This window comes from Martes martes (genome assembly GCF_963455335.1).
Source record: "Martes martes genome assembly, chromosome: 7".
NCBI lineage: Eukaryota > Metazoa > Chordata > Mammalia > Carnivora > Mustelidae > Martes > Martes martes.
The window spans coordinates 35,237,694-35,253,194 of record NC_137894.1 but is presented as its reverse complement, the minus strand read 5'-3'; the positions used below and the strand labels follow the sequence as shown (position 1 = coordinate 35,253,194).

Here is a 15,501-nt window from a genome sequence, read left to right as displayed (position 1 = left end):
TGGACCCCTTTGAATTGGTATTTTTGGATTCTTTGGGTAAATACTTAGTAGCAAAATTGCTGAATTGTACAGTAGTTCTATTTTTAACTTTTTGAACAAACTTCATACTGTTTTCCAGAGTGGCTGCAGCATTTTACACTCCCACCAACAATGCAAGAGGGTTTCCCTTTTCCACATCCTTGCCAACACCGGTTATTTCATCTGTTCTTGATGTCAGCCATTCTGACAGGTTTCAGTCGATAGCTGATCATAGTTTTGTATATCCCTAGTGATCACTGATGCTGAGTATCTTTTCATGTGCTTGTTGGCCATTTGTATGTCTTCTTTGGAAGAAGGGCTATTCATGTCTCTCGATTATTCATTTTGGGGGTTTTGAGTTTAAGTTCTTTACACATTTTGGATACTAACCCTTTATCATTTTGGATACTAACCCTTTATCATATATGTCACTTGCAAATATCTTACCCTATTCTGTAATTTGCCTTTAGTTTGTTGTTTCCTTCACTGTGCAGAAGCTTTTATTTTGACAAAGTACTTGATAATGACATGCAAAAGAATGGAAGTGGACCATATTCTTATACCATACACAAAAATTAATTCAAAATGGTTTGAAGACCTAAACACAAGGCATAAAACCATAGGAGACTATGGAAGTACTATAGGAGAACTCAGGAAGTAAACTCTGACATTGGTTATAGCAACTTCTTTCTAGATATGTCTCCTGAGGCAAGGGACACAAAAGTAAAAATAAAACAATAGGTCTTCACCAAAATTAGTTGTCTTCTAATTATTAATCAACTATCTTTTCTAAAGTATGGCCTGGCTCCCTCTTTTCGGATTGACAGGTCTTTTTATTGGTCAAGCAGAAATACCCCGATGTCCTTTATATGTTTGCTGTTGTTTTTTGGTGATTGTCCCTTTTTTTGATTTGCATAGTATATAATCAGAATAATTTGATTAATACCTATTTGGCAAGATATAAGAATTGTCCACTTAATGACCTCCTATAAGATGACTCGTTCTCATTTTTACTCTAATAGCAACAACGAATGTTTATACAGAGTGGCCCCAAACTTATCTACTCTGTATTTTTTGCAGTGTCTATTAGACTCAGTTGGGAAGCCTTATTGCCTGATTCCTTAGAAAACATAAGCCTGTATTTCTCAGTATAGATGTTACATGGTCTTTTCCTTTTTCTTCTTCCATACCCAACAGTTTCCTCAAGGAAACTGTAAGTTTTGGGGACACAGATAGGGGTGACTAAAATACCCACAGTGGGTATTTTAGCACAAGTACAGATACACATTTTCACAGTAGTTTCAAGTACAACTAATTTAAGACCAGATCTCCAAGTGCCATTTTAAAATAGTACCAGGCTATTAAAGAATCCCTAAAGAATGCCACATGAGACCCAGTAATTATTTCAAGACAAATCATACTCAAAATCATAGTTATTCTACACCATTATAAAATGGACATGGGAATATGAACCCTGTGAATACAGAAAAGTAACAAGTCCCCTGCTAGATGAGACCCATGGTGGACTTAACCTTTAACAGAGAAGTGAGAGGAGGAAGAAACCTCCCTAAATGCTGTTATGAGGGAAACAGCTGAAATTTAAACATGGGGAATGACTGTCTGTCTGTCCCTGGAGTTGAGGCAGAAGTAAGGGTCACTTGTCAAGGCACTGCAAGGGGCCTGGCAGAGTAAGGATGTACGTAGAGGAACAGGAGAAAGTTAACAAGTGGCTGAACCTTACACAGGCATCAGGCCCTCTAACCTTCAATCTCAGATGAGTAACTTGGCAGATGAAATGGTCTCATTTTTATGGGAAAAAATTATCAGTTTTTTTCATACAAAGTCCCTCACATTTAATGAAATATTAAGAAATGTGAGAACATATTACTATCATAATAATGTTATCAGACCCAGAAATGTCCAGATGTTGGAATTACCAGAAATGGATTAAGGTAATTGGGATTAATGTGTCAAATAATTTAGAGAAGTAAGCATTGTGAGGGAATAAATAATGCTTTTCAATAAAGAGATGGAAATTTTCAAAAGCACTGAATGGAAATGCTACAATAAAAAAATCACATTAGGCATTAAGATTTATTTTGGGGGGCTTTCAAGAGAACTGTAAATAGCAGATGAAGATCAATGAATACATACATTTCAGACAAAATGTGGAAGAATTTATCTCCAGCAGACCTGCTAATTATATATTCTTTTAGTATTCTTTTAATAAAGTCTATTAAAAGAATTTCTTTAGACTGAAGAGAAAAGTATATATTCTTTTAATATTCTTTTAATAAAGTCTATTAAAGAAATTTCTTTAGACTCAAGAGAAAAGTACCATATAGAAAACTAATTCTGAATATCTAGCAATGCCTGGAAGAATAAAAACATGTAAATACAATAACCTCAAAAAAAAACTAAACTAAAAAACCTCTTCATAAATTAGTACTTGGCCTCATTAATATCCTTCCTCCAGTCTTTAATTAAGCAAAGGAAGTCAGTAAATATATAGCAGATTGGAAGAACTGTACCATTTTGACTCAACTGATATTATGTAACATCAGACCGAATATTGGTAAAATATACATTTCTCTCAAATGTACTGGAAATACTCAGTGATAAAAGCCATATGCTGAGCCACAAAACAGGTCATATTTTGTTAGAAGAGAATTTGTACAAAATTTGTTCTGTACTACAGCAGTATCCAATTCTAAGTCACTAAGTAGTATAAGTCTAGAAAATTTCCACATGCTTGAAGATTATACAATCTATTTCTAGTGGATCATAGGTCTGAAAATAAAAAACCTCATAAATAATTGAGGAAAACACAACTTATTAAAAGTTGTCTCATAAGCCAATCAATGGTTATAGCATTAAATGCAATAAAGAAAAAGGAAAAACGAGTCCAATATAGGATATAAACTTCCACATTAGTTGAGGGACACCTAGCTGGCTCAGTGGGTAGAGCATGTGACTTGTGATTTGTGTTCAAACCCCATATCGAGTATTGAGATTACTTAACAAAGAAAAAAAAATTCTTGGGGCACCTGGGTGGCTCAGTGTGTTAAGCCTCTGCCTTCAGCTCAGGTCATGATCTTGGAGTCCTGGGATTGAGCCCCACATTGGGTTCTCTGCTCAGTGGGGAGCCTGCTTCCCCCTCTTTCTCTGCCTGCCTCTCTGCCTACTTGTAATCTCTCTCTCTGTCAAATAAATAAATAAAATCTTTTTTAAAAAATTCTTAATGAAGCTAGTTGAACAAAATAATCCCAGAGTCAATCAAAGTTGTCAACATGATAAAGAAAACCTTCTACATATTTAATTTATTCCATTAAAATTAAAGGAGAAATATGATATGCTAACTGCAAAAGATGTGGCAAATGCCCTTGAGAAAAGGCAACATACATCCATGATAAAATTGCTCAGTACATTAAGAATAATGGTAACCTCATAAATTAAATCTCAAAAACAAAATTGAAGCCAAAAGCTATAGCTGATACCATAATTAATGCTGAAATACAGACCACCTTACCCATGATCGGGAACAAGACAACATGTTTCAGTCTTACCAGGGAAATTAAGCAGTGTATCCAAGATCGTATAGCTAGTTCAGTAAGTCAATAGTCCTAAAGTCAAATTATACCTCAAAATAATATTTTAATAACTAAGAAAATAAGAAGCAGAATGATATTTTGAAAATAAGATATTACAAAGACTGAACAACAACCATCACAATGTCATAAGGAATAATGTCATAAGGAATAATGTCATAAGGAATAATCATTTAAGGCTCTCATTCTCATGTTTTCCATATATATAAACACAAACACACACACACACACACACACGCACACACACACCCCTCCAACTCTTGTCAATATCAATATTATCTGAGGTTTTCCAAAATTAAATGTAGCAGCTGATCTCCATTTCAGTGTGATCTCTCTACTATCAGGAAACTATGGTACATATGTGGAACACTGAAAAGAAATTTTAAAAATAAATAAATATAATAAATTAATTAAATTTAAATAAATTTAATTTAATTTAAATAAAAAGAACTGTGTTTTTATTTTTGTTTGATAGATACATACATATTATAGTAATAGGTAATCTCCAAAAAAGTCAATATAGAACACAAGAAGGGCTATTCATTCAGTACTCCTTAATCAGAAGCAAAATTCTCATGCATAGAAATAAATACAATTTAAATACAATTTTTTAAATACAATTTAAGTTTAGCCTCTGCATATACTAGTACCTTTTTAACAAAATTAAAACACAAATTAAGCACAAATTTTGGTAAGAAAAGTCAAAGTTACATTTATTTGGTCACTTAATGAATTAAAACTTTTACACACCTACCATTTGTTCTTAAAATCATGGTGAATGTGTTAAAAGAAAAAACAAGTTTTTGTCCTCTAAAAGATTTTAATCTTATATAAGGACATCAGAGGATATGTAAATCTTGTAGGTGAAAATTAATGAAAATAAAATCAAGTGTCACAATGTGTGGTGTAGAGCAGAAATAAATGCTAGTATTTCCTTTGTATCTTAAATGTCGCTTATGATACACATCAGGAAGCCAGAGGCAGTGATATTTTCTAAAAATCAAGGTGATCTATGTCCTTTTTATGACCACACATAGTCTGGTTTCTGAATGATTTATGGTCTTCTCAAACCAATGAAGAAGTTAATAATAACAGTATTTCTTTGAAGAACGTTTTCATTTCTTGTATTGCTATTTAAGTGACTAATATAAATATAAACCAGATAAAATTACATAATTAATGCATAATGCATTTCAAAAAAGTTAGTGTAATTAAAAATACTAGCTGTATTATCAAAAGACCTAGGTCTTTCCTCATCTTTCCTAGGAGCTAGAAAATTACCTCTATAAGTTTTCTAGACTCTAAAATTTTGAGTCTAGAAATGTGGTCTAACTCACAACATTATGAAGATCAGATGTGCCCAGGGTGATAGCATTTTTTAATGACAAAAAATGCACAGTATACATAAAATATTGGGAAGGTTAGGATTTCTGTAGACAATAATAGTTTTAATGGTTCTTTTTCCCTCATCCTGTACTACACAACTTTTCTGCTGCAGAAATCAACAAAATTCTCCACGAATTACAAAAACAAATGTTATTTTTTTACATTTTACAAATGGTTGTAGCTCAGATAGTTGGTTCCATTTTTCTAGGCTCTGTTAATTGGACCAGTTTATAGGAAATCTGAAATGGGATGTCCAAATGAAAATATTCCTTAAGAACTAAATTAGCGTACATATATTAGGAATGAATTGTATAAACATGCTTCCTTTTATGTTCTCTTTGCCCAAGACAGCACTGTAAGTAGCAAAATGTTACTCATTGCCTTTCTCAAACTAATCTGTTATGATTTTATAAAGAAACAGTACCAAATTTCCATGCTGATTGTTCTAGAAAATCTGTTTGATTTCTTTCAGTAAGTCCTTGACTGCCAACAGCTAGACTCCTTTTAGAATTCTACTTCTTATAGTCATTAGTAAGATGAAATTAGTAACATCTCACTTGCAGTATTAACATTCTGTCTCAAACTTGTTCTCCCAAAGCAACTTCACTAGGTGTATTTTCTACCTCCTGCTTTTAGCCAGGCTAACACTTGTGACTTCACCAAAACAAACGATGGACCACTGCTTTTTCAGTTTTCTTTAATGGTAAAATTTGTAAGCCTCTAATCAGGTTACCAAAGAAAAAAAATTACAAAAAAGATACAAGTTATAAATACCAGAAATTGGAAAGTGCCCATCACTCCTGATCCCATGAACATTGCAACATTAGTAAATGAGTATTATTAACAACTCTATGCCCACCAATCTGGTAACTTGATGAAATAGAACATTCCCTCAAAGTCATCATCTAAAGAAACCCCCACAAGAAGATGTAGAATCTGAATAGATCTCCATTAAGACAACCAGTTCAGGGATTAACAACCTTCCTAAATGAAATTACCTGTTGCAGGTGGTTTCCCCAGTGAATTCTGACAAACATTTCAACAACAATGATACCAGTTCTCTACCATTTACCCAAAAAATAGCTAGCAAACCCTTCCTAAGTCATTCTGTGAGGTCAGTATTACTCCAATAACAAAACTGGATGGCAACAGGAAAAAAAAAAAAAAGGAAAAGAAACTACGAACCAAGATGTTTCATGAAAACAGATATAAAAAACCTACAACAATCCATTAGTAAATAAAATTCAACCCTGTATGAAAACAGTGATACACCATGAACGGGTGGAATGGATTCCAGGTATATAAGGCTGTATCAACATTTTTTAAAAGATTTTATTTATTTATTTGACAGAGAGAGAGATCACAAGTAGGCTGAGCAGCAGGCAGAGAGAGAAGCAGGCTCCCTGCTGAGCAGAGAGCTGGATAATCCATTAAGCCACCCAGGTGCCCCAGGAGACATAGCGTCTGTGACACAAAGTTATTTTAGGCTCCCAGCTATTTTCTGTGATCTATACTCTACTTGCCCAAGCACATGTGTTGCAGAACTACTAGAAAGTGTCAAAATTACACCACCACCACCACCAACAACAACAACAACAACAACAACAAAAACAAAAATCTTGTTATTAAGGACTTTAAGGGGAAAAAGGGACTGCAAAAAAATGAACAGTCTATCAGACAAGGAAAGAGACTAGCCATATCAGAGACACTAAATGAGTAGAAAAGCCCCAGTGCTGGGTCATAAGTAAGCGAGGCCCTGCATTCCCTACCTGAGATAAGGAGCCCCACACTCCATCTAGTTTATTATTTACTTTTTATTTTGCTTATTTTTTAGTGTCAACCTGTCATTTAAATTCCAGTTTGTGAACATACAGTGTAATATTATAGTTACAGTGTAATATTTTACAGGTGTAAAATTTAGTTATTCATCATTTACATACAACACCCAGTGCTCATCACAGCCAGTGCTCCATCTAGTTTACATGGTCTCTCGGAACATGCCCAGAGCCCCCTTCCCTTCATCCTACCTCTGCTTCATTATAATATTAAAATCTCCACTCAAGGGGCACCTGGGTGGCTCAGTGGGTTAAAGCTTCTGTCTTCAGCTCAGGTCATGATCCCAGGGTCCTGGGATGGAGCCCCACATCAGGCTCTCTGCTCAGGGGGGAGCCTGCTTCCCCCCACCCCCCGCCTGCCTCTCTGCCTACTGGTGATCTCTGTCAAATAAATAAATAAAATCTTTAAAATAAATATCATCAACAAGGCAAGGCAATCCCCTTTCACTACCCTTACTAAGCATTGTATTGGAAGTCCTTGCTAACATAGTAAGAAAAAAAAGTACATAAAAGGGACACAAGTTGAGAAGAAAAAATAAAGGGCAAATGCAAGCACAGAAGAAGCTGCTCAGTGTCTTACAGCATTAGGGAATTGCAAATTAAAACAACAAGATACCACTATACATGTAGAATGATTAAAACCCAAAACTCAGACAACACCAAAATACTGATGAGAATGTGCAGCAACAGAAATTCTCATTCATTGCTTGCATGAAAGAAAATGGTCTAACTGCTTACATGTAGAATACAGTTTGGAAGTTTTTTTACAAAGTTTGTCACAGTCTTATCACAATATCCATCAGTTACTCTTCTAAATATTTACTCAAATGAGTTGAAAACTTGTGTTCACACAAAAAGCTGCATGTAAAGTTTCTATCACTTCCTGCATAATTGTAGAATTTTGGAAACAACCAAAATGTCATACAACAGGTGAACAGATAAATTGGTACATCCTAACAATAGAAAATTATCCAGCAATAAAAAGAAACAAACTATCAAGTTTTGAAAAAACAGGAAGAAACCCTAAATGTTTATTATGGAGAAGCCTGTCCACAAAGACTACATACAGTATCCTTCCAACTAAACAACATTCTGAGAAGACATATATATGGAATGGTATAAAGATAAGTGATTGGTGGGGGTTAGGGACACAAGTGAAAGATAAGTAGATACAGCAAAGGAAAGTACAGGGCAGTGAAAATACTCTGTAGCACATTGTAATGAAATATATACATGATACTACTCATTTATCAAAACTTCCAGAATATACAATACCAAGAGTGAACTCTAACACAAACTATGTACCTCAGGAAATGATAGTATATCAGTAAGGATTCAATTTTAACAAAGGGATCACAGTAATGCAGGAAATGACTACCATGGGAAACTAAGGGAAACTCTATGTGGAGGAAAAGGATATATACCAAATTCACAGTTTCTGCTTCATTTTTCTATAACCCAAAACTATTCTAAAATATGATCTATTAATTTAAAAAAACCCTCATTTCCAGTCCCAGCTCCACATGTAAAGAACTTGGAATTTCTTGATAAGTTATAACAAATGAAAACACTAAACAGATTGAAAAATCTGTAACTCTTCCAGGCTAGGAGAAGACAGGACACAGGGCAAACATCACCTGCCCCCAACACCAGAGAGACAAACACAGGAAGACACGGGAGTTACGCAGTAAAGACTCCAGAAATCACACTGAAGGAGAACTAGGGTGGAAAACCCGAGGTCCAGTTGCTGAGTTCCTAGAGGCTCAACACAAACAACTCTCAGAGCTAAAAACTCCAGGGGAGAAGAGTCATAAAATGGCCCCCACCAGATACACCTCCAGGAGCTTGACTAGGTTTCCTCAATAAGTAATGGAGAAAACTCCCCCCACTTTTAGGGCAGGGGCGGGGGAAATTTGAGATAATTATTCAGGATAAAATGCTCAGTATTTTGGAAGTCATTATGCTATTCCTTCTACTTCAGTGAATGTTTGAAATTTTCCACAGTAATGAAAACAGTGATAAAAAGCTAAAAAAAAAAAAAATTGAAAAGAAAAAGAACTAACCAGAGCAAACTGCTTTCTCCTCAACAAAGCCTGCCCTCAAGGGAAACTACTTAACTGTAGTTGAACATAGCCAGAGTACTGCTGCCTTCATGAAAAGAGTTTGGACGTATGCCCTTCTCTCCTTTTTTATTTTTATTTTTTTAAAGATTTTATTTATTTATTTGTCAGAGAGACAGAGCACGCACCAGCCATCAGAGTGGCAGACAGAGGCAGAGAGGGAAGCAGACTCCCCACTGAGCAAGGAGCCCAATGTGGGACTTGATCCCAGGACCCTAGGATCATGACCTGTGCAAAAGGCAGCAGCTTAATCCACTGAGCCACTCAGGCATCCCTTTTCTCTCCTTTAAAAAAAACAGTTTGGAAAGAGTTGGTATTAATTCTTTTACCATCTGGTTAGAGCTCCTTGGTGAAACTGTCTGGTCTTGGGCATTTGTTTCCTGGGAGGATTTGGCTATGGAATCAATCTTTTTACTAGTGATCAGTCTGTTCAGATTTTTTTTCCCCTTCATGGTTCATTCTAGGTTGTTGTCAGGAACTTATCCATTTCTTCTAGGTTGTCCAAGGTGTTGGCCTCTACTTGCTCATAGTACTCTCAATGATCGTTTGTATTTTTGTGATATTCTTTGTAATAACTCAAGTTTCTTTCTCTTTTTTTTAAGTTTTTCACATTTTTAATTTAAATTCAGTTAGCCAAGGTAGAGTTTTTGATGTAATGGTCAATGATTCATTAGTTGCACGTAACACCCAGGGCTCATCACCACATGTCCCCTCCTTAATACCCATCACCCAAGTACCCCGCCCCCCAACCTACCTCTCCTCCAGTTTGTTTCCAATGATTAAGAGTCTTTCATGGTTTGTCTCCCTCTCTGATTTCTTCCCATTTAGTTTTCCCTTCCTTGCCCTGTGGTCCTCTGTCCTATTCCTTGTGTTCCACATATGAGTGATACCAAATGATTATTGTCCTTCCTGCTTGATTGATTTCATTTAGCATAACCCCCTCCAGTTCCACCCATGTCGATGCAAATGGCTGAGTAAAATTCTGATGGCTGAGTAAAATTCTATGGTATGTATGTACCACATCTTCTTTATCCATTCTTCTGTTGAAGGACATCTCAGCTCCTTCCACAGTTTGGCTCTTGTGGACATTGCTGCTATGAACATTGGGGAGCATGTGTCCCTTCGTTTCACTGCATCTGTATCTTTGGGGTAAATACCCAAGAGTGCAATTGCTGGGTCATAGGTCAGCCCTACTTTGAACTTTTTGAGGAACATCCATGCTGTTTTCCAGAGTTGGTGTTTTACACCAACAGTGTAAGAGGGTTCCCCTTTCTCCACATCCTTGCCAACAGTTGTTGTTTCCTGTCCTGTTAATTTGAGCCATCCTAACTGCTGGAAGGTGGTATCTCATTGTGGTTTTGAATTCCCTGACAAGAATTGATGTGGAGCATTTTTTCATGGACTGTTGGCCATTTGTGTGTCTTCTTTGGAGAAATGTCTCTTCCCTCCCGTCTTCTGCCCATTTCTTGAGTGGTTTCTTTGTTTCTTGGGTGTTGAGTTTGAGCAGATCTTTGTAGATCTTGGATACCAGACCTTTATCTGCCCTTTATTTCGCATGCCATTTGCAAATATCTTCTCCCATTCTGCAGGTTGCCTTTTAGTTTTGTTAATTGTTTCCTTTGCTGTGCAGAAGCTTTTTACCTTGATGAAGTCCCAATAGTTCATTTTTGCTTTTGTTTCCCTGGCCTTTAGAGACATGTTTTGCAAGAAGTTGCAGTGCCCAAGGTTGAAGAGGTTGTTATCTGTGTTCTCCTCTAGGACTTTGATGTAAGACGGGAATCAATCATCTTTCTTTCCTCATTGTATTTGAGCCCTCTCTCTTTCTTGGCGAGTCAAGCTGAAAGTTTGTCAGTGTGGTTTATCTTCCCAAAAATGGCATCCCATATTTTCATGGATCCTTTGTCTTTTTAGTCTCCACTGGATTTATTTCCTCTTTCCTTTTTTTATTTCTGTCTACTGATTTCGGGCTTTGCTTGGTTTTTTTGTTTGTTTTGTTTTGTTTGTTTGTTTGTTTGTTTGTTTTTTCCAATTCTATCCCTTGTATATTAGGTTTGTTATTGGAGAGCTTTCAGATGGATTGATGAGGACCTGAATTTCTATGAACTTCCCCCTTAGAGCTACTTAGGCTGCATCCCATAACTTTGTATAAGTTCTCTTTTTGTCTCAAGATACTTTTATTTTTTTATTTTTTTTAATTTTTTTAAGATTTTATTTATCTATTTGGCAGAGAGAGAGATCACAAGTAGGCAGACAGGCAGGTAGAGAGAGAGGGGGAAGAAGACTCCCTGCTGAGCTGAGAGCCCGATGTGGGGCTTGATCCCAGGACCCTGAGACCACGACCTGAGCCAAAGGCAGAGGCTTAATCCACTGAGCCACCCAGGAACCCCTCAAAATACTTTTAAATTTTCTTTTGATTTCTTATTTGACTATTGGTTGTTAACTAGCATGTTGTTGAATTTCCACATATTTGTGACTGTCCCATTTTCTTCTTGTGACTGATTTCTACTTGCATAGTATTGTGGTTGGACAAGATTTGAACCAGTGTGGGAAGGGAGCATTCAGTTTAAAGGTTAGTTTCCTGGGGCATTTTCCGAGGGCAGACCATGACTTCCATGGGGACAGAGGAAGGTTTTGTGAGACTGGGGCTGGGGGAGGTGGTCAACCCTTGTTAGAATTATTGATTACTACCATGCCAGCTGTGTACCACTGTTCACACTGTATCCCTGATGGGCATGTACTTCCTTAGAAACATTTTCCAGGAGGTGCAGGGTGGCCTTCTTTAACAAACAGTTGCCATGTGGGTTCATGGCATGGCCCCAGGTCATAAACCAGGATATACAGTAAATTGGGGCCTCAGAATCTGACTTTCTGTTGGAAGTGACAGAAACAGGGTATGGTGAGTTTCATGACAATAGCCAAGGTCCCAAGTGAGCCATTGTGTGTTGGTCGTGGGTGGGGTTGAGGGGCCTATGGATCTGTCTCATCAGAACCTGTGGAATTCAGGGACCCCCTCCTGTCTGTTGAGTTGTGTGAAGACAAGTAGACAGCAGTCTCTGGCAGACACGAGGGTCACACTGGACATCCACCAGAGAGGGAGTGGGAGTGGTGGGAGCCAGTGCTCTGTTTCCATGAAAACCAATTGGGATCTGGTGACTGTGATCCCTAGCAGCAGCATGGGGAGAGGAGGGTGGTAGTGGTGCACACTTCCTAGGGTTATGGTCAGCACTAAACTGGAGTCCACTGAAGTGAACCGTGCCTGACACAGAAGGCACCCAGTCACTGTAGCTGTGGGCACTGTGCCAGTGGCACTTTCATGCCAGGGGCTCCCATGCTGCCACCTCCTATTTTTATCATCTTCATGTTGATGAGCCTCTGTTCTTGTCCCATGGCCCCCCAGGGTACCACTGCTCTCCCTCCATCTGGCCCTCATCCTCTGCCTTGTGCAAGCCGATGCCAGGATAGCCTTCTCAAGAGGCAGCCCTCTCAGTCCCCTGAGGGAACACTTCCATCGGTCCCCTGTGAGGTGAGGACGATGTGCTGCCCTGGAAGGGGGGTGCAGGTCCCCAATCAGGAGAGCCACGTCTTCCTTTTCAGCCTGGCCTGCCCTCCCCTCAGTCCTCCTCAGGGAAGCTGTCATACTTCCTCAGGTGACAGCTCTGACCTTAAAAACCAATATTGTTTCCTGTTTCTCTGTGCCTTAGTTCATCCGTGGCATGTCTTTCAAATCTCTCAGTGGGTTTTCAGCAGTCCTCAGCACTGTCTGCTCAAAGAGGGGATGACATTGGAGGGCCAGCCTTCCCTGCCACCACCCTCTGCATGTCCCTGAGCCCTGGAGCCAGCTGCCCCTCTGAGTGCTGAGGGACCCGAGCCAGCCCATCCTGAGACCAGGCTGTCAGCAGTGTAGACATGTGTGCCAGGAGCGGTGGGCAGGTGGCATGGGCCAGGGGCAGGCAGTTTCTCTTTCTTTTTCCTTCCCCTCTCCCTCTCAGAGGTAGCTCTGAGCAGCCTCCACACCCCACATCACGAGATCCCTTGACCTGTGCCCCCAGCATTCAGCTGGGGAGCTTGGTGGCTTCCCGTTGCTTCGGTCTCCCATACCCGCACCCATGACAGTTCTTGGAGCAGGGGAGGGATCTTATCCTGGTCGTACTTGACCCTTTTCCTATTCCACACTGAGCCCACCCACCTTTGTGTCTTCCATGGATGCACTTGGAAGCAAGCTCGTCCACAGGAAATCTAGTAGCCAAATGGATCAAAGTCATGGCCACTGAATTAGTGATCCAGGATAGAGAACAAACCAGCTCTGAAACCTGTCCCACACTCTATGACCATCTCATACTAAAACAGACACGATGATAGCTTTCTGGATTATAACATAGCATCTTTCTCTGCTTACACTCTCTTGAATGCATAGGTGCTCATCCTGGATGAAAAGGGACCGTGGTTCCTGTGGGCTAGGATTAACAGGTAAAATAGAAGAATTTGTATAAATTATATATTTATATTTATATATATTTATATAAATTATATATTTATATTTATATAAATTATATTTATATAAATATAAGAATTTAGTGGAATTTGAATTGGAGCCATAGAATGAATAAATATTGATGAGCAAGTACTCCCAAGTAGGGCATATGAACATTGTGTATCAAAGCTTTTTCAAATAGGTTACTGAAAGAAAAATCTTTTTTATTGTGTATTTTAATACCAGTCAAGTTAGCCTAAAGTGTTATATTAGTTTCAGGTGTACAATAGCGTGAGTCAGTAATTCTGTGTATTACTCACTGCTCATCAAGAAAAATGTACTCTCAGTCCCCTTCATTGATTTCACTCATCCCTCCATCCACCTCCGTTTTGGTAACCGTCAGTTTGTTCTCTGTTGTTAAGAATCTGTGTTTTGGTTTGTCTCTTTTTTCTCCTTTATTTCTGTATGTTTCTTTCTTTATTTCTACACAAGAGTGACATCGTATGGTATTGTCTTTCTCTGACTGACTGACTTCACTTAGGATAATCCTCTCTAGATCCATCTGTGTGGATGCAAATGACAAGACTTCATTCTTTTTATGACTGAGTAATATTCCACTGTGTGTGTGTGTGTGTGTGTGCGTGCGCGTGCGCGCGCGCACGCACGCGCGCATGTGTGTACACACATCTCTCAGCTCATTTATCACTTTATCAACAGACACAGGTTGCTTCCATATTGTGATCTTGTAAATAATGCTGCAGGAAACATAGGGGTGCATGTATCATTTTGAGTTCTTGTTTTTGTATGCTTTGGGTAAATACCCAGTAGTGCGGTTGCTGGATCCCAGGGTAGCTCCATTTGTAACGTCTTGAGGACCCTCCTTACTGTTTTCCAGAGCGGCTGCAGCAGGTTGCTTTTCCATCAACAGTGCACGAGGGTCCCCTTCCTCCGCATCCTCCCAGCACCTGCTGTTCCTTGCACTGTCGATGGGAGTCATTCTGACAGTATGTGCTAATATCTCATTATACTTCTGATTTGCATTTTCCTGAGCTTGGGTGATGGTGAACATCTTTTCATGGGACCATTGGCCATATGTATTTCTTCTTTGAAGAAATGTGTGTTCATGTCTTCAGACTATTTTTTTAACTGGATTGTTTGTTTTTTGGTGTTGAGTTGTATCCACTCCACATGTTTTGGACGCTGTCCCTTTACCACATAGGATATTTGCAAATATCTTCTCCCTTTTAGTAGGTTGTCTTATTATTATTACTTCTTCCTAGTTCTTCTGCTGTGCGGAAACTTTTTATTTTGATACAGTCCCAGCTGTTTATTTTTGCTTTTATTTCCTTTGCCTCAGGAGACAGTCTAGAAAAATGTTGCTCTGGTCTATGTCAAGAAGTTACTGTCTGTGCCCTCTTATAGGATTTTTATGGTTTCAGGTCTTCCACTGAGGTCTTGAAACTGTTCTGAGTTTATGTGTCTGTATGGCATAAGGAAGCAGAGTAATTGCACTCTTCTGTGCGTAGCTGCCCAGTTTTCCCAGCACCGTTAGTTGGAGAGAGTCCTTTTCCTTTTCAATATGCTTCCCTGCTTTAGGGAACACTCATTGGCCACACAATTGTGGATTTATATCTGAGCTTCTCTCCCATTCCCGAGGTCACTGTGTGTATTTTTGTGCCAGTGCCATACTGTTAGGATGACCACAGCTTTGCAGTATAACTTGAAATCTGGAATTGTGACTCCTAGAGCTTTGTTTCTCTTTCTCAACATTGCATTGGCTGTTCAGTACTTTTGGTGGTTCCATTCAGATTTTTAGGAGTGTTTGCTTCAGTTCTTTTTGTTTAACTGAATGTCAGCATCATTAGTTTCACATGCAGTGTTCAATAATAGATCAGGTGTGTATAACCCCAGTGCTCATTGCATCACATGCCCTCCTTAACGCATAATCACCCAGTTTTCCCATCCCCCATCCAACTCTCCTCCGGCAACCCTCAGTTTGTTTCTGTAAAGAAGAGTCTCCCGTGGTTTTTCTCCCTCTCTGATGACTTCCCATTCAGTTTTCC

General features: G+C 38.6%; 1 protein-coding gene across 1 annotated transcript in view; it reads right to left on the bottom strand.

Moving 5' to 3' along the window:
- Positions 1–14,435, bottom strand: part of LOC308346600 (thrombospondin type-1 domain-containing protein 4-like) — a gene marked incomplete at both ends in the record, with an annotated part of 61,802 nt that extends 47,367 nt beyond the window's left edge. Inside the window, 2 exons of the mRNA XM_080809667.1 lie at positions 13,154–13,203; positions 14,260–14,435. Of these exons, the coding sequence (XP_080665793.1) occupies positions 13,154–13,203; positions 14,260–14,435 (226 nt within the window). The remainder of the gene's footprint in view (positions 1–13,153; positions 13,204–14,259) is intronic.
- Positions 14,436–15,501: the final 1,066 nt, after the last annotated feature.